This window comes from Anser cygnoides, chromosome 15, assembly GCF_040182565.1.
Source record: "Anser cygnoides isolate HZ-2024a breed goose chromosome 15, Taihu_goose_T2T_genome, whole genome shotgun sequence".
In the NCBI taxonomy this organism is placed as follows: Eukaryota; Metazoa; Chordata; class Aves; order Anseriformes; family Anatidae; genus Anser; species Anser cygnoides.
The window spans coordinates 17929633-17949210 of record NC_089887.1 but is presented as its reverse complement, the minus strand read 5'-3'; the positions used below and the strand labels follow the sequence as shown (position 1 = coordinate 17949210).

Sequence of the window (19578 nt, the reverse complement as noted above, 5' to 3'; positions counted from 1 at the left end):
TCATTAGTGCAACATATTTTCAACATAACACATTCAAACTTACTTTCACAGCTACTTGCATTTTCCTCTTTGTAATTCCCAAAATAGCGTTTTAGGAAAAAATGATTGTTCATCTGCCTGTTTCATCAGTGTATCATTTCTTAACAGAATTGATATCACTCGAAATGATCTTCCGTGGGAATTTATGACAGACCATCTCCCAACTATTTTGTTTTTTCCTCATCACAGGTAATGTAATTCTTTTCCTTATGGGTTTTGTACTTCCATTTTACAAAGTTATAATGACTATCTTATTGTAAGTTTAAGCAGAGAAAAAAAAAAACAAACAGTAATTCATTTCCATATATGTATTCTTTATGTATATTCTAATAATTAAAAAGCAAAAGAAGACATGGATAGCTGATGGTATACAGACAGTGAATGCTCTCTCTGAAGGTCATTATTTATTTGTTTGCAAGTCTTTATGAACAGCAGCATAATGGTTCTTTACTTTTCTTATTTGGTTTTAATAATTGTTATTATTTTGGCATGATCCAGGTGAATCATGAGTGGTTACTGGAGGGGATGAAAAAGAGAGAAATGATGTAGGTGGCGGTGCAACTTATGTCTAGTGCAACTTTTATCTAATCTCTTCAAATCGGATACACTAATAGATATCTCAAAGGCCAATATGAGTTCTTGCAGTAAAATGCAAGAATTTGCTTGCTGTGTTTTTAATGAAGAAGAAAACAAAATAAGTGCAGATAGAGAGTACGTAATCCAGCCCAAGCTTAACCTCTTCTAAGAGAATAAAAATGAGCAATATTTGTATTACAGAATGAGATGGGATAAAGTGTTAATATATTATATAAATAATTTTTATGTAGCAATGATATAAGAGAATCTGAACTGTAAGGGAGGGCTTATGCATCCTTTGGAAATACTACAGCGGTCTTAATCTGTTAGCTTTTATTTCTCCCTCGCTCATCTGTGGTATAATGTAATATAATCAGAGGGACTTCAGAGTATTCACTAATCAAACTAAAGTTCTTTCAGGTTGTGTTTCTCTCACTGTTCTGAAGAACACTGCATCTAGAGATAGCTTTTACCTTGTGCTGACTTAGTAACATCAAGGGTTAAATTATTCTGTTTGTTTCATTTGTCAGCTATTTCATGATGTTCCCTTTTATAGTGAAAGAAGTTTCATCTTAAAAGAAATTTCATTATATAAAATATACAATAAGTAAAAGGAGTTTTAATTCCTGAAAAAATCATATAATAGAATATTCTTTTTCTCCTGCTTCTGTGATGTCATTGGTCTTGTCTGGTGACATTGCTGTTTGCCATAACAGAATGTGAAACAAAAATAAATAAATAAATAAAGGTGTGAATGTTATAATTAAGCAGAAAGAAAATCTGGGATGGAGTGAGAAGGGTAGCTGGAGAAGCAGAAGCATGAAGCAGTAAGAAAATGCACTTAATATGAAAACATTCTTGAAGTTTAATAAAGCTTCCTGGAAGATTGGCACGTTGCATGTGACCAGTCAAACAGGAAAACCTATTTCAGGTTTTTTATTGAGATGTTCTACTTACTGACCATTAGGACTAATAGGTTAAATTATTTTCTTCCTATTATCATGATTAAATTGTCCCATCCTATTAGTATTCTAACAAATCGGTCAGCTACTACTTTGATGCATCATCATTATATGAACTTATTACTGAAAATGTCTCAGAAGCACTATGGTGATAAAAACTTCAAACAGATGAGTCATTTGCCTTCTCATACACAAGGAGAACTTACTCTTTTGTGTTCCGTGACGTTTTTCACATTTACCTTCCTGTTTTTAAATGAGAGTTGGGAGAATTGTTTTGTTAGTTTTCCTCAAAATCGTATTTTGAAGTGAGAGTAAATATATAAACAATGCTTCTTCTAAGAGTTTTTTTTTCGGAGGAATAGCAAAAGGCTAAAAACTGCCCCTATATGTTAGTATAAATCTTGTTGAAGAACTTGGTCTGCTTTGGTTTGATCAGTTTTCGATTTCCGTGGTGACACTGAAATTCCTTGGTACTGCTGCTACCATCACCTATTAGTAAGGTAGCCTCGCACTTGTTAGAGGGCCTTTCTGAGAATCATAAAGCTGGGTCTCTTTTATAACCCGAAATACTACATCCCAAGTACCTGCCTCAGGTTGAATGCATTTTGAGAAAACTTCAGCCAAAGTGGTTTAATTGATTCTCGGGAAGGAAAAAAAATGAGCTATAATCTTCCAACAACTATTTCATAAAATCTTTCAGCGTACTTTGGCAGTAGTTAGTCTTTATGTGGAACATAGGCTTTTTTACAATACCTATGAAAACCCGTCTACATTTAACCAAGTGAAAGCCATTAAAATGTGAATGTGCAAGTGTTCAATGGAGATTGTTAATATAATGAAGTCCACAGAGATTCAATACTAGAGAATATTCGAGAGTCTGTTGGCTGCTGGTGCCACCCAGTCAGTGTGTGTCGACCACCAGAGCAAAGGAGCTTGTTCTTCCTAGCCTGGGGCTCTCCCTGGTGATAACGGGTTCACCCAGCTGGTGCTGCTCCTGCCTGTTTTGGCAAGGGTGCTGTGGGGCAGGAACTCTCTCCACATGCTTGTTCAGTGTTTCTGCCCTATGATACCCAATTAGTGTGAGGGAGAAAACTGTTCAAGTTAAATAAAAAGGGGAACCAGGCTTAAGGAGCATGCTAGTGAGAGAAATGGGACTTTTATCCTGTCAAGAAGGGGGTAGGAGGAAGGGGAAATGCTATAATCAGCTAGAGATGGGTAGAGGACTTCTTGGGTCAGCTACCTGCCTAGGATAATGGGAACAAGATGAACTGTGAGAGGGTGTTAATAAAAAGGAAAGAATTGAAATGAGCTGCCTGAAGAGTCCTTAGAGAGAGAGCTAAGAAATGAGGGTGCAGGACAGGAAAGTGTAGTTTCAAGGAGACAACTGGGATTGGGAATGATTTCAGGGAAGATGAAAGAAAGCTGTGTGGGAGGAAGTGAACTGATTTGTGAATGGGTGAACAAAGAATGAGACAAAAGAGGGTGAGGTAGAGAAAAGCACAAAGGAAGAGCCAGGAAGAAAAAGGGAACTCCAAAGTTTAGGGGTGTAGAAGGGCAGGAGAGTGCATGTAAGACTGGGGTGGGACCTGGAATGAGATATAGGGGTCCTGAATCCTACAGGCTGGCTGCAGCAGGGAGAAACTGTGAAATCCACTCGTAAATTTATGTCCTATTTCTGCTTAGTGCCATAACACATAATGCAGATACAGCCAGCATCTTACAGGCTGAGAAATGGGAAATATTAGATGCAAGAAAGCCACAAGTGTTCATAAGTGCTCAATTTAACTTTTCAGCTATACTTTTGGTGTTCCACATATGCCTTGTGTATTAGACTTGATTCACCTTGGGTTTGTGTTTTTATTTTTTAAACACATTAATACTCAGGCTTGGCTAGTGTCTTAAGACAGTTGATACTGTGCAGTTTACCTAAAGCAAAATTACTCAAACTGGCTGAAGTTTTGCAATTCTAAATTGATGTTGTAGAATTTAAGACCACTGTTCTAGTTGATGAGCCCCACCACTTCTACTTCCCTGGAGACTGGGTGATGTGGCTTTCATTCCCAATTTTGAACAAGGATCGAGTTTGCACATCAGTTACAGTGATGACAACTGTGCATCGCCCAGAAGAGCAAAGTGCCAGGTGCCATGATGATTTACTCTGGCTCTGAATTCACAGCAGTGCTTTGCTGCAGAGAAGAGGGGTGTGTTGTGCATCTCAGCAGGTGGCAATGCCATGGTTGGGCTGGTCTCTCTGAAGTCTCCCCAGAGCAACCCTGTGCTGAGCAGATGTAGCAGCTGGGGTCAGTTACAGCCTGCTGGGTTTGGATTTATGGGTAACAGAACAGTGTGGGTTATCTCAGGAGCTCTGACTTTGGCTCAGGAACTGCTCATGCGTTCTTGGGGACAGTGTAAGTGTCAGGTATGAAGTCATTCTGGAAAGACCTTTCTGTTATGTTACATATTATAGATAAAGCAGGTTTTAGAGCAATAAAACAGTTTGTGGTAGGTGAAGCTTCCTCTAGTACTTAACCATCTTCCCCATGTTACAACATAGTCCAGTATTTCCTGTTTCTTTTCAGATACTCATTTTGTCCTGGTCTATTTTACAAACCATTTCTAGCCTGTCTCTGGGCTGACTTCATAGTTTTAGTGAGATTGTTTCTGTAATGGTCCAATTGGTTTCCTAATTGTTTTCACAAAGGTACCTTACCATCAGTCATTGTTTTCTTCCCTGCTTTTCCTTTCCAGTGTGTTTTGTTTTGCTGCATCTAGATAATGAAGAAAATTATTTCTTGATAGTGTATGTAGTAGCAGTAGCACTAGGGTAGTCATATGTTATTTTGGATACAAAGGAGCTTTATATTAAGGCTTTCAGAGCAGCTCCTTTTGCAAAAATTGTCTCATAAGGCAAATGCATAATTACCTGTTCCGCTCACTTTTTCTTCCCCACACGCTGTTACTATTTTGTTTTGGTTTTTATTTTAAATAGTCTTTTAGCTTTTCTGATACATATTGTGTTTGTGATAAGTAAACAATGGCTGATGACATAGTAAAATATTACCATGGTATAATGAGTCAATTTTGTCTTAGCGTAGACTATTTTTTGCCAAGATGCCATGAATCATTAAATTTGAATGTGAACTGATTGTCAGCTGAGAAACTGCTGATGGTAATTACAAGAGTAACTTGGTTGATCACAAGAAGCATGCAGGGGAGGAAAAATCATAATGCTTAGTCGTCCAAAAACAGCTTAATTTTGATGAACAGAAGCCTTATCTGGCCCGAGTTCTTTAATTAAAATTATTAAATTATCTTCCATACAATAAGTAGTTCTCAATAAACAAGCATGTTTATATCCCATATACTAATGAGTTGGATTTCACAGAAAGCATTTTTGAGGCTACTATAGTTGGTAACTCAGAAAAACTCCCTTTCTAGGTGCACAACGCTTTCCAAGTAATTCAGAAAAATGTCACATACAGGGACAAAAGAGTTGTCCCTGGTACATGTTGTACAGGAACAGCAGTGATAAACTTACTGAAACATTAGGTGTTATACTTGCATCTGACTTTCTTGCTTTGAAATGTTTTTTTGGGGGGGGGGAATTACCCTACATCTTTTTTGCATGACTTGTATAGTTCACTCAGAAGATGCATATGATCAAAAAAAAGCCAACACTTTAATATTTGACAGTCAGAGCTTGTCTGTTGTTTTAGTGGCTTGTAGCTTGAAGTAATTTGGTGGTACTTGGTATTTGATGAGCATCTTGGCCTCCTGTCAGGTTAAAAGTAACAGTGTATGCTGTCACACGAAGTGATGGACCTGCCTCTTCATGTGCTGGGATCAGTGTGCTGAGCCACACACACAAAAAAGACAACAAAAATCAAACCAGATACCTGGCTGATTTGCTTCCTTGGTTAACTCATTGGTATACAGATATATATAGTGTAAGGAACAGGTAGAATGGTTTGTTGACAGCAAGAGCACCTGTTTTCTGAGTAAAGTGACCATGTACTGTTTAAAGGCAAACTGTACTTCTCTGCTCCTTGCAGTACCCTTCTAGTGGTAGAACATATTGAGCTACTTCTTACAGGAGAACATGGAGGCTCACAATGGTTGTTTCAGATAGTTTTATACTGATGGATTTAACTTCCAAAAATGTGTATAGGATTTGGAAGACTTAGATATTTTGTTCAACTTCAACATTCATTAATATCAGGTCACTGTGATCATCCATGTCCCAGAGTGATGATGCCATATGCAGTTCAAGGTGATAAGATATAAATATCTTAAATATGGATTAAGAGCAAAATCTGTTTCGTAGAATTCTTGCTCTCAAATATCAATCCAATGCAGACATGCTTACAGCACATAAAAGGGTTCATATTAGTGCTATACCTTCATTATACAAGTTTACGTTTCTCTTAATTGCTATATTAGCCAAGATACTAAGTTTGAATTGGACAGCAGATATTTAAATAAAGCTATCATTGTTTACATACCTGTTTTAATATGAATGTGTCCTTTTTAGGAAGGAACAAAGTGTGAAGTTTCCAGAAGACTTCTCAGTTAACCTTCCTAATCTTCTTAAATTTATTTTACATTACTCAAGTCTTTCTTCATCAGCACCCCGTTCCAAAGAATGCTTACATAAAGAAACAGTTTTACAGCAGGGACACATCTCACACTTAGAGAAAGAAATTCAGAAGTTAAGATCAGAAATCAGTGCTCTGCATCAAGCCCATGACCACCTTGAGGCACAGCTTTCTGAAGCAAGAAGAAAAGAACACCGACTACAGCAGCAAAAACACATACTGGAAAAGCAGCACAAGACTCTGCAGCTCCACAGCGAGCAGTTACAAGCCACGTTTGATCAGAAGAATCGAGAATTACTAGAAATGGCTGAAAAGCTTCAAGAATTGGCTGATGCATCAGAAAACTTCCTTAAGGAGAATACTTTACTAAGAATCCTGGTAGCATCAAGGGAAGGAAAGCTACAGAGCAAAGATGAAAGTAACGAAGCCCTTCAGCCAGAGCAAAAGCTTTCTGACGACAATGTATTGGTTTCAACAGCTACTGCCACATCAGAGGAAAAAAGGGTTGATAATATCAATACTGTAGAAACAGAGCACAGTAGTAAAAACAGGACAGAATGATTTCTTTCACAAAGAAAGATGATACAGTATTGGGTAGGTATTTATGCAAATTTTATTGAAATTCATTGTAAATAAAGACTTCTTCCCCCACATGATCTAGAAAAAGAAAAATCAAATGAAATATTTTTGTATACTTGAACAACTTATTAGCTACTAGTATGGAAAACTTTCTGCACTTTACTATTGCACTAACTCGCAAACACCTATCTGATAAAGATGCTGATGTTCAGGGGCAGCCGTGTAAAGCATCTGACTAAGGACCAGTTATTTTTCACCAGCTTTCTCTAGCAGCTGCTAGAAGGAAAAAAATTAGACCATTGATTTATACTTTTCCTTTAATTCCTGAAAATTGCCCTTTACACTGCATTGTTTGCAGAATTAAAATGGAGATACTTTATCTGTGTAATCAGTAAACTTGAATGGACAAAGTCATCTTGCTGTAGCTACTCTATTCAAGAACTTCAGCACTTTATATCACTTTTGTACACCAATCATCTGTCTTGAAACCTGCAAGAGCAGAACTGTGTGAACTGTTATCTAGTGAAACAAAACTACAAAAAAATCTTACTGATTTAACCCTTTTTCTCCTTGCTTTTTAGGATTTCTAGAATACAGCAGTCTTAAGTATATGGGTCTGGCTATACATGTTAAGTCTCCTGACACTAGTATATTAAGCATGTGCCAGGGCAGAACTGCCCTCTAGTATAGCCTATAGTATACTCTAGTGGTAATTCCATTCTAGCGGTAATTCCAGGAGCTTTTCACTACTGTCAGTATTAGTTTTTGCTTCAAATTTGAGCCTTCAATTAAGAAATTAGAAGCCAAATGCAGCACTAAAAATGCAAGACAACATCTTATTCTAGAAGAAAGGGGTATGACCTTACTGAGTAGGCCATTGTTGTCTTATATCCAGTTACACAATTCTCAAGTAAGCTCGCAAGGCACGTGTTAACTGAGTTATGCCATACATACAGGGGCAGGAACCAAACATGACTTCCGAGGGAGCTGGAATTTGGATTTCATTATTTGTAGCATATTTCCAGAAACAGGTCTTCAGAGTAAACTTTTTTTGTCCTAGGCAATTAAGTGTTTAGAACCCAGATTAGGCACAAGGAAACTACGTATAAAGTCAGAGAGTTTAGGGGCTAGAGTTAAGTAAACCAGGCTTCAAAGCATGTGTGCCTACCCAACAGTTTGAGAGTAGGCAAGCTGGCCTTGGTGGCTTAGTGCTGTCCCTTCTCTCCAAGTATTTAACACATCTTTTTACCGTTTCCATAGCACAGTTTCCTCCACAGAGCAGGAAGTGAAAGAGACATCCCATCCTTACATGAAAGTGCTTCCCAGCTAGTAGTATGAAGACTCCCCCAAACTGAAAAGCAGTCCTGCTTCCCTGTATCAACATTAGTTTGTGTAGGATTGATACTTTTATCTTGTAGTAGTAGAGCTAAGCCACAAGAGTTATCTACAAGATACGTGAATTGAATTCTATAGTTGATCACTTGTGTCTTTTTAGTCTAAAGCCTTTTCACAACAGAGTCCTAACGTTTTGTTTACATATATCTGAATTGCTAAGTACACAAACAGGGCTTCTAGGAAAAAAAGTCAGGTGAGTTACATTTATAAGTAAGTTTTAATAAGTAACCGCTTCTGCAGTTTCAGCATGCAGACTGAAGAGAAAACCCTGCTCTACTGCCACTTCAAACTCCTGGAAACCTTCTGGACCATCCCTGAGGGTTCAGTATCCATCATCAGTTCCCAGTTCCATCAAAATGGCAGTTTCCTTGCAGTAGCTACATGGTTGGAGAGCTCAGTTCTAGCAGCCAAAAGCTTAGCCTATGCCTAGCTGCAACTGAAGGAAACCATTTCCTTTCTTGTAGCTCCTGTGTTTCTTCCCTCAACATGTTACTGTCAGGTATACCTGCTTTTCAAAAGAGGTATTCTACCTTCTTTTCAACGTATTCTGTACCAGTCTGGTGAACTGCTGGAGTTCTGGTTCTATGGCTGTGTACTCAGAAGTTAATAGCAGAAGCAAGTTTTAACTGCAGATCTGGTTTTGAAGGTCTGGATTCCACCTACAGTTATAGGTCAGGAGTCCTCTTGTGTTACATACAATTGCACCACACTATTCTCATGTGCTGTGGAGCACAAAGCAAAAAGCTTCTGGCAGCCTATTTACAGTTCACAGTTGTAAAGTAGTTCACATTACAGTAGTAGCTCCATCAAAATAGGCTCAGCTAAACATTCAAGTAACAAAAAGACGCTATCAGTCTCTTCACTCAAAGATATTCAGGGTGTCCATTGCCGGCAATGGACTTTAGGCCAGGTGAGTCAGCTCCTGTCACAGAAGAAGTAGGATACACAATTGACGCAAAGAGCAACTTCACAGTGCATGCAGTTGCAATGAAAGCTTATTTAAGCCTCATCAGGGTGTTTTCTGATGAGTAGTGTGCACATGACTAAGTTCTTCACAGTATAGAGATTCTTCTGCTGGTTACACACATAAGCACAGACCATGTACAGGCATTGCTCCAAGTTAGCTATGTACTTCTGTGCCATTTGGTGTTAGCTTCGCTTTTCTCTCTACGCAAGGTCCTTTAGCAGAATACTGCACAAGAAGAAAGGGCTCTTTGGTTTCTCCTTCACCCACGATGCTTTCCTCATCTTCAGACTGGCTGATCCTCTGTAGACGCAAGTAACACCAACAGCCCAGTATCAAGGCACCGAGAGCTGCGATAGCAATCAAAATAACAATGACAGTCACCACTCCCGTGGTGGGACTGTGATCCATAATAGACATGGTCAGTATTTTGGATTGTCAGACTTCTTGAGGAAGATTCTGCTGTCCTCACTGTATCTTCAAATTCCTGCTGTGGAAAAAAAAAATAGATAATGCACTTGTTCAGCTTCATCATATTCAGCAATATTACATTTATGGTTGGTGTCTTCTCTGTGATGGCACATGACCCTCCTGCATTCAGTGCCTCAAGCTTCTCCTGCACATACACTTATTTTAAGACGTTTCTTTACAACTTGCCTTTGAATATGCAAATGTCTACACTGACCTGAAGCAAACAAGAGCTAAACTTGGGTTCAACTTGACCTGCTTTCAGGATGCCCATGAGTAAGAATTTTTTTCTAAGAGGAGATGAGAAAAGATACTGAGGCATCTTAGGATCAGGTGGTTCTGAGGCAGAACAGTCCATATCAAGTTTTAATCATAACTCAAGTTAACCAAGTTTTTGCAAACATTGAAGTCACTTGGCAGAGTTCAGCAAACTCACAGCTCGTATCAAGGATATACCTAGATTTACATAGCAAATTATATATATTTTTTGCCAGTAATGGAAGCTATGCAGTTTAGCATGAAGAGATTTGAGACTATTTAATACAAATACTAGATCAAGTGCAGAACAGCAGTGCCTGCATTCATCTGATGTGCAGGCACTGACTGGTGTTGGATTAACTAGTTTCTTCTGGCCGCAATAAGTGCCAGTCTGCTGAGGGCCACATACCCATACAAATGCTGAACAGACTCTTCCTCACCATCCCTGCTGCACCCAGCTGCAGCGTCGGCTCCTTCATGCAAGCCCCCTCACAGGTCAGTCTCACCCAGCCTTAGGTCAGAACCCACAGGCTGTGGGCAGTGCCTTGGATTCTCACCACAACAGAGTCAAGGCAATTACATCACACCTTCACCAACAGCACTTAAGCCAGAGATGGTTTATCCCCTAACCTCTCATGGAATGGCAGACCCACGCACGCCACCACACAGCCATTTCATCCACAGAAGAGAAATCCAGTATGAGCATTATTAGGGCCCAGTGACTTAGAACTAACTTGCACACACTGGTTGTGTTTCCAGCCCTGTAAACTACTGCAGCCAGTAGCCTGTAGCATACCTGACAGAAAGCAGCAAGTCCAGCAGACCCAATTTTCCCCAATTAAAAAAGCACCACCCACACCCAACCATACCACATACCAGCAGCAGCAGAACTATGCCCACTGCAGCCAGACAAGGTACATAATTTTTGTCATGATCATCTTGGTTTTGCAATGCTATAAACTGTGCTTAATCAACACCAGGAGAACAGCTGGGGGTGAGTCAGGGTGGCTTTCATGAGTTTGTTTTCCTCAGGGCATGTCTGAACTGCAGCACCATTTGATCTAGCCACACCAGCACAGTATCAGCACAAATGATTTAGTCTGCTTCTCACGCAGGCACATGAAGCCCTGTCCCACAGCTCACAGGGCTGCTAGCAGCAGCGACAGCATACTGAGCACTGTTTGGTGTGGCACATACCTTTACATCAGAAGTAAACAGTTACTGGTACCTAGAAAATAGCTTTTAACACTAAGAAGTCCAAGAGCTAGATGTTAGGTCCAGATAACAGACAACCCACACCTATGCAGACTAAGACATTTCTCCATCCCCCTCTGTGACACAGCTGCAAACTGCAGTGGTCCCAGTTCACCATGGATGAAGACGTGGGCATAGTAGTTTGTGAAACTGCGCTTGAGTCTCCCTCAAGTAGGAACCTGAGCTCTTCTGTAACAGGGAAGACCTCTGTCTTGTGACGAGGCTCTCTCTCCCTTACCAGGTTATACACTGGGCTCTTGCTATTCCCGTTTCTTTTGGGATCCCCAGGAGCACAGCTGGCCCACAAGGCCTACTGCCCAGGAAGGTTCTTCTGAACCAAGTACACGCAGTAGCAGCTCAGAGGAGTTCTGAGAGGTAAGCATTTATTGGTGTTCTTGGGTTAAAAAAAAAAATCTTTCTATTCTTGGACATGTCTGTTTAACACCACAGCTATTGCTTCATAGCACTGTTACTGCTTGAGGTTGTGAGGCAGTTTAACCCCTACTTCCACCTTCTGGACAAGCCTTGCTGTTTCAGATCAGTCCTCTCCAGCTGTCCTGTTCCTCAGCAGGCACTGGGAAGGACCTTGCAGGCCCACACACAGGTGCTGGCAACTCCTGCACAGCTGCTGCTTCCAGCAAGTGAGGTGCTACAGCAGCTGACAGCCAGGAGCATAAGTAGGGAGCTTCAAGGTGCAGAGCTGGCCAGAAAGAACATGCTGATTACTGCAGGTATGACAGCTTTGTTTTGTTATCCCCTGCTCTAACAAGTCAACTCTGCTTAGTCATGACAGCTCCTTGAATAAATTCACATGGAATCTTAAACAGAAGGACAGGTTTTAAAACTGGGAGATTATCGTTTCTTGTAGAGAAGCCCTGTCCCTAACTCAGACCCTTAGACTAGAAGGAGGAGCCTAACAAACATCCTTCGTTGCACCTAGCATGGGGTTGATCATTTGTATTTAGTATCACCACCTAACCAGACAAGACAACCCAGATGTTAACAGTAGCAGACAGACAGAACAAACTTGCAGGACTCGTCTCTGAGGCAGGATGTTGTAAGTGAACGCTCACTCTGTTCACACTAGAAAGTTAATTCTAACTGGCTTAGGCTCTCCTGTGTGTCAAGTGATTTTGTTTTGATGTGGCAACATAGAAGGTGTTGGAGACGGAGAACTAGGACCTACAGGATGCATTACACTGATTTACCCTTATTAAACAATCTACAGTCCAATCTTGAGTGTACATGAAAACTTACAGGCCCCTCAAAGATCTTGACCAGATGGACAGGTCTTTTTTATTATTATTTTTTTTTAAGTTGAGACTGCTTTTATATTTGATCAAAGAGACTCAGAGTGCCTGAATTCTTAAACTCTGGAACAAAGAAGGGCACAACTTCCTCCAGATGTACTACCCAGCAAGTTTCATTTTCTAGGCACAGAAGTAAGTCCGATCTCACGTTCATGCTGTCAGGATTATCAGGTTGCATCAAGAACCCTTTCTAGCTTCTATTCAGAAAGCTCCTGATGTCTTTGCACCATACTATAGTTAATACTAAGAGCTACAGGAGAAAACAAGCCTAGATGTCTTCAGAAAGATGACTGCATGGACATTCACCCTCTAGCAAAAGGACAACCAGATAAAATTCAAGGTCATTTTCTCAAAGCACTTCAACTCCCACTTCTTAGTGAGAAAGCATAGCAGTCGTTCTTTCTGCAGGCATATCCTCTCCTTTCCACTCAGGAAGCCTGGAGCCAGCACCCTGTGTGTCAGATATTAAGCAACTGTACAGCTTTATAACAGCACAAACAGCTCGTTAATGGTGCATGGTAGTAACTGGGATGGCAGCAGTATTATTTTATCAGCTTCTGATAATTCTGTTTCAAACAAAGGCAGTGCTCTGGCACTGGCTAATGTTGTTAATTCATGCTGAAATTGTTCTCGCTTTAGGTCAGTGCCTAGAGCTAGAGCTCTCCTGCAGCCTTAATTCTGCCCTCAGCGTGGTACATGTGCACACTGCAACCACACTGGTAAGAACCACCAGGGAGACCTTTGGGTTGGGTTGTTTTCAAGATGCAGAACTCAAGAACTCACAGCTCGCCACCAGCAATTGACTGAAATCAAGATTAAGCTGTCTTCAGAGTCCACTTCTCACCTGGAGAAATACTGCATTCTGTTGATCCCCTTAAACTGATCCTAAAGCAGATTACAATGAGCTTTAAGACTCACTTCTCAAAGCATACCTGAGCTAAAGAGGCCTATAAGTATACCAGGAGCAGCACTGACATCATCCACCACTTTTACTGTAAGATATTAAAAGCTGTAAATTCCTGATCTTCAAAGGAATTGCTAGCAACATCTGTATGTATTTGGTGGCACTTCTAGAGCTACATCCATCCCTTCCCGTCCTACTTGCCATCAAAGGACACATCTAAGCACATTTACTCATTAGCAAGATTGGTCAGATTCCCTGGTGGGAACTGCAAATAGCCTATCTCAGTTCCTACAGCAGTCAAGCAGTGAAAACATCAGGTATAAGCCATTTTTCTAGAAGTAACAGCTTTTTTTTTTTTTTGCAGCTAATGCCAGCTTCCACTCACAACTCCATTTGTGAAGTTTTATTATCCAATCCAAAAGCTGGAAGTAAAGGACAAACAGAAAACCAATTTAAATTGCAGAAGGCTGCTGGAGGATAGATTCTATGAGGCTGGCAGTAGTTTCTAAACAAAGTTTTTCATGATTACAAGCATTCTGCTGCTGCTAAGTTAGCTGTGGTTAATACCAGCAGGCATGCACATGAAGAGAAATACTGCTATGGTAACAGCCAAAGCTATAGGAAGAGGCTTCAAAAGGCAATCTAGTGGAGTTCACCCAAACAGAACACTCAAAATCCTCAAGCAACAAAGTTTAAGGTGCAATTGTTAAGCGTTTTTAAAAAGATACTTCAGGCAAAATACCACAAAGAATAATTCAAGTTAAATGAGGTAGGAGAAAAGATATGAGACTAAAACTACCACCATGACTTTAGCTTAGAAATAGATACATAATAACTACTGCGTAGTTAAAAAGCCTCCATGTTAAAATCTTTGCAGGAAAGTAACAGCAGCTTGCACTAGATGCTACTAACTGAAAAATGCTTCCTCTTGTATGTACAAGTAAGATTACTTTTAAGGAATGCTGCATGCTCATCACAAGAGCATCCTCGTTTTCAGTGGAACAAGGAGGGAAAAAGCCTCAGGGGAGATCTGAAACATAATTCTGGCGTTGGCACACAAGTGCGCCCAGCACTCACATTACGCAGCCTCAGAAAGCTGGAGGCCTTCACAGTACGGAAGCAGTCAGCCTTTACTACTGCCAGAGAAACTGTGGGACCACTGTTATTCTCAATCAACTCTAGTTTAATACCCTCTCTTTCTGATAAAGCCAAATTGCACTGCACAAAGCGAGGCTTGGCTGGAGGCTGTTTTAAAAGCAAGGAGCTGTTCAGTGGAAACCTTCAGTACAAGTCTCCTGCCACAACCCTTGTTCCACTTGTGATGAGGAACAAAAGAGCAGGGAAGCCTTAAAAAAGGCTTTTCTGTAGCGAATTCATTATGGACAGGCTTTACTGTCCAGGACAGTTTTCCAACAACTTAGCAGTCAAGCAACAGTTAGAAACACTAGACCTAGCATCACTGCCTGGAACAGCAGTTAAGTCTCCACATGAGGTGTAACAGTACCTTACACTTAATCAAGAATCACTTTCAGAGCTTTTACACCAAGTTAAACTACACTGCAGTTAGTATTTTACACGAGACAGCAAGGTGAAGAGAGGGCAGAGCAGGCCAGTGAGTTTCCTGGATGCAGCCACACAATTTCAAAAGCACGCAGATGCTCTCAGCAGCATGGCAAGGGGAATGGCTTTATGCTGTAACAGCCTGTCAGGCAAGAGATCCAGTTTATGGAGAACTAGCAGCAGGTTTCTACTGTTAAGATCACGCCTGCTTCCAAGGCACTTGCCTGGCAAAGCTTCTGTCACACTCCGGACTTGTTTGTCAGTCACAGCCACGCACAGCTCTGATGATGGGCCTGTTCAGACAAGATAACAGGGTCGCTTCTGACAGGTGGTTATCAGAAATAAAGTGCTATGTATACCCTGTCTCATAGCATAATTCCCAATATATTACAAAACTTGCTGAAGTGGCAACATTAAGTTTGCTGATGAAACCCCTTTTTAACTTACACAATTGAATGAGTGTTCAGGATATATGTATTTTAATGGCTTCGTCCAACAGCAGCTAGCTTATTCCTGTTTATTACTGATAACCAAGCAGTTTTGCTCGATTATACTCTGCTCACAGACTGCAAGTAACACCAAACCCTGTCACGTACCAGCACCAAGTAGCTCAATAGCTCGGGCTCTTAGTCCTGCACTCCGGGTTTCCATCTCAGCTCACGGGAAAAGCGAAGGTGAGGCTGCCCTGCGCCTGGCCTGGCCGCCTTCATCCCCCTGGAGGGAGGAGCTGCACAGCTCCCTGCACGTCCCAGATCCCTTGGGCTCCTTTCCCAGAGGGATGTCCCCGCTCCTGGCAGCCCGGCCAGACGGAGGGGACACCCCCCGCTCCCCTACCCGAGGTGAGGACGGCACCGGGCGCTCCCACCCCTGACGCCCACCCACGGGCCGCATCCTCCCCACGGCAGGCAGCGCAGGGGGCCGCGGAGAGCACAGCCGGCCCTGCCGGCGGCTCCGGGGCCCGGCCCCGCAGCTCCGGCCCACGGCAGCGCGCAGCCAAAGCGTCCCGGAGCCGGGGGCTCGGCGCGGCCGCCCCCCCCGGTCTCCTCTCACACACAAAGAGCGGCCCTGGGGGACCGCGGCGCCCCCCACCCACACACACACACACACACACGGAGCCCTTCCCTCAGCGGCGGCGCCGCCCGGCCTCGCCCGCCCGCTTTGTGTCGAGACCGAGCCCCCAGCCACCAGCCCCTCACCTTCGCTCCGATCCGGCCCCGCCGCAGCCTACGGCGCTCCCACCGACGCCACCTCGGGCGCGACGGCCGCTTCCCCGCCCGCGCCGCCTTATAGCGGGGCCGAGCGGCGCCGCGCCGCGGCCAATGGGCGCCTCGGCGGGCAGGGTCGGGGCCCGGCCCTTCCCTCTGCTCCTCTCCTCTCTTCTCCTCCTCTCGTTTCTCCTCCCCAGCAGCAGCGGCGGCCCCGCCGCCCCTTACAGAGCCGTCCGGGTAGGGCTGGTGGTGCCCGAGGAGGAGAAGGAGGAGGAGAAGGAGGAAGAAGAAGAAGAAGGCGGCTGAGGCGAGGGGCGCTGAGGGAGGAGGTGCCCCCTGCCCTCAGGCAGCTGCGGGGATGCGCTGGGGATTTGGCCGGTTCTGGCTCTCTGCAGCCTCCCCCTGGTTGTTACTGGGCTCAGGCCTGGGGTGAGTGCTGGCAGAGCCCGTCCCGGATTGCTCGAGAGAGCTATGTGGCAAAAAGAGCTGTAAGGGTGAAGGCCTTGACAGGAATTTGGGTGCAGAAGTTACCGTGCTCTCCTGTGAACACCTATTGTACAATATAGGGCTGCTGGCCCCTATCGTGCACAACTTTATAGGGTGTAGGAGTGCCTCATGGTAATGCGCCGTGGGCCTGTGACAATTCACATAAACTTTAAATAAGGTTTCCTTTTAATGGTTGTAACAGCATCGGGTTCTGTTGTGTTTGTGCATCAGCTGCCAATCAAGAGATGATAAAGGGCCCCTAAACACATCTTTAAAGGTTCAAAATCTTTTTAAAAAGCCAAAGACTGAGCACCAACACCAGGCTCCATGCACCGTTAGGAGCTGCGGCCCTGGCACAGCAATGCTGGACATGACAGGAACTCATCTTTGTGGCGGTGAGCTGATGCAGAGGTAGCCAGTGGGGCCAGTAATTTAAAACGATGTTTAAATCACATTTAAGTGTTTGAATGTCTGCATATGCCTGTTTTACATAACCAAGAACGCAGGCTGGCTGTAATGGATTAGTGTCCTGATGCACTTCAGTGAGAAGGTCATGCACTTTTGTACAAAGAACATGAATGCAATTACGAGAGCTGACTGGTAAAAGTCATCCACTCATAGTGCAGCCTTAAGAGAAGTCCAGCAATCTCTTTTAGCATAATTTAGAAACTTTTTGTCTTTGAGAAACTTTTAATAGCAATTTTGTAACCCATACTTGGCACATTGCACAGAGAACAAAGCAGGTTGGTTCACATTGGTTTCTTATCTTTGCAAACTGGCTGCTTGACAAGCACAGGCTGAGAGCATGGGAAGTTCACAGTCTGCTGTGGAGAAAGTACAGGGCTGCTAATCCTTCACAACTGCTTAAAACCTTCTCTTGCTTTGCCGCCTTTACCTGTCTCCAGTTAATGCTCAAGGCTTTTTAAATCTTATGCAGACATATTTAACAATTTTCTGAATTTCACAGCATCATTTAAAGTGTACCCTCCTGCTCTGATGCTTTTATATCACAGCACTTGACATTACATGTGTAATTAACTTCACAGGGAATTATGTGCAGAAGTATTTTGGGGTCAGCTGTAGTCATTATCACAGTCATCCCAGTCTCTGCTGGAGCTACTCCGACCCCTAGCATAGTTTCCAGCAATGTTGATTTTAAGCTTTACTAATTATAGAGGTTCTTTGGTTTCTCTTCAGGGACTAACTATACCACTGTCAGAGAAGTTCATGATCAGATTAAGTTTTGACTGTGATTTGTTTTGTTAGAGTGATAATTTCCATTGTTGCAAATTCACCTCAAGCTCTCCCTGTCTTTCAGCAGCTTTTCAGACAGTTCATGTGGCCACTGAAGTGTACCACGCTTTGGAGCTTTCTGTGTCTTTCCATTAACTATGGATTTTGAATGGTTACTGCCAATAGTTGTTCCTTTAATTAAGGGCATTTGTTGTGTTACTTCTGAAATGGTAGCTAGTAAAATAAAACTCTTGCTTCCTCCGTTCCCACTTGGAAAGACAACAGACATGCTTTCCTGGATCTATATCTGTTCAATTTTCTTTTGTTTTGTGGCACTCTTTGCTGCAAAATCTGTTCAGTAATCATCTTTGCAGCCAAGAAAATATATCAGGAAAACAGATTATTCCACAGAGAATATTTATTTATGTATGTTTTAGCTGATCCTTAGAAGTAGCTGTTTTGCAAGTCTATTAAGGGATTGCTAGAGGACAAAATGCTGCCCTCTCTGGTTAAGTAGGCACAAGTAACAGCTCACACCTTTACTTGCAGGCCCACTGGAGAGCACGGACATCACAGAGAAAAGGAGACTGAGCTGAATCCCTCCAGCAGCTTGGCAGGTAAGTTTTCTCTTTCCTGATTTCATTTGAAGGAAGGAAATTTTTAATCCAGCTTTGAAGCTGAAGAGGAATGAAAGTACACGAAGATTCTGTCCGTGTCAAAGCTGAATTTTCAACAGTTTTATAAAGCTCACACACTAAAGCCAGACTTGTTTCCTCTACAAGGGCAGGCTGTATGTACCACAGAAGCTTGCAGATCTTCTGTGGAAGCCTACCAGCTTCCCATATCCTCGTGCTTAAGAAAGCATCTCATGGCTTTTACGCTCAGTCACGGATGAACCTGAGATCTCCACAGTTCCTACTGTTGGCTGAAAGTTTGAGGTTGTTTTTAACCAGTCTGCTGTTTGATGCACAACCTATTGGCTGATGTCTTTAATATCAGAAAGTTGTCTGTTCCTGTTTGCTGTACCTTGACCACTACACTTGGGACATTTTTTTGAGTCTGTGAAACTAAAGCTATTTACTGAGATGGTGTCATCACAGCTTTAGTGTGTTAGGTAGGAAGTAGATAAACTCAGAGGCCAAAGACTGAGTAATCGTCCATAATGAAGGAAACTGGCAGTTTTGTAGGAAAGAAAAGGATAATGAGATTATCAGACAGGTTGCGCTAATAGCACCATTTTAAGTTCCCATTACGTTCAGAGAAAGGGGTGTGTTTGCTCTTTAGTGATGGGAAAACAAAGGCAATTTATATTCCTGAGAACACAGGGATGAGCTTGTCTGTTGTTTTATTTTAAAGTAATCAGCGTAGTCATTACAAAGGAAGATCACTGTTATCCTGTGCTGTTCTGAATACCCACTTGTGATTATATGTGTATATTCCCATGTCCACGGTGTATCTTACTGTCATTTTGCTGTGACTCACAAAGTGTAAAAGCACATTTAAGATTAGCATATATCTGAGTAGTAGAATCAATTTGTTTCAGCATTAATTCCACCTTCAGGAATACCCACCTCATCTATTTAAAGAAAACCCATAAAAGATGGTTCCTGTGTGACAGCAGTATGACAATGGTGGATTCTCTTATTCTATTTAGTGTTGTAAGTGGTACTTCATGATGATAGGCTGTGAATCTAGGCCAGGAAAAAAGGATTGTTTAAAACCCATTTGAGCATAAGCTTAGCTGCAGGCTTTAGAAGGCTGAAGCCCTTTTTTGTCATAGAACCTAA

The 19578-nt window shown here is 42.3% G+C and overlaps 2 protein-coding genes across 7 annotated transcripts in view; one reads left to right on the top strand and one right to left on the bottom strand.

The window, feature by feature from the left end:
• TXNDC11 (thioredoxin domain containing 11) overlaps nt 1-7165 on the top strand; it is a 36407-nt gene extending 29242 nt beyond the window's left edge. For all 3 annotated transcript variants that reach the window (XM_048052241.2, XM_048052240.2, XM_066977971.1), the window contains 2 exons: nt 148-228; nt 6109-7165. In XM_048052241.2, coding sequence (XP_047908198.2) covers nt 148-228; nt 6109-6733 — 706 coding nt within the window. In that variant the 3' untranslated portion in view covers nt 6734-7165. The remainder of the gene's footprint in view (nt 1-147; nt 229-6108) is intronic.
• On the bottom strand, nt 6763-16217 carry SNN (stannin). Of its 4 annotated transcripts, none has more exons than XM_048052245.2 (3): nt 16061-16203; nt 15089-15157; nt 6763-9600 (listed from the first exon to the last, which is right to left on the bottom strand). In XM_048052245.2, exon 3 carries the CDS (start codon nt 9528-9530, stop codon nt 9267-9269), a length of 264 nt encoding a protein of 87 aa, XP_047908202.1. In that variant the 5' UTR covers nt 9531-9600; nt 15089-15157; nt 16061-16203; the 3' UTR covers nt 6763-9266. The 4 variants fall into 4 exon arrangements, with proteins under 4 accessions (XP_047908202.1, XP_047908203.1, XP_047908200.1 ...); XM_048052246.2 differs by having other exon boundaries at nt 6763-9597; XM_048052243.2 differs by lacking the exon at nt 15089-15157 and having other exon boundaries at nt 16061-16217.
• Nucleotides 16218-19578: the final 3361 nt, after the last annotated feature.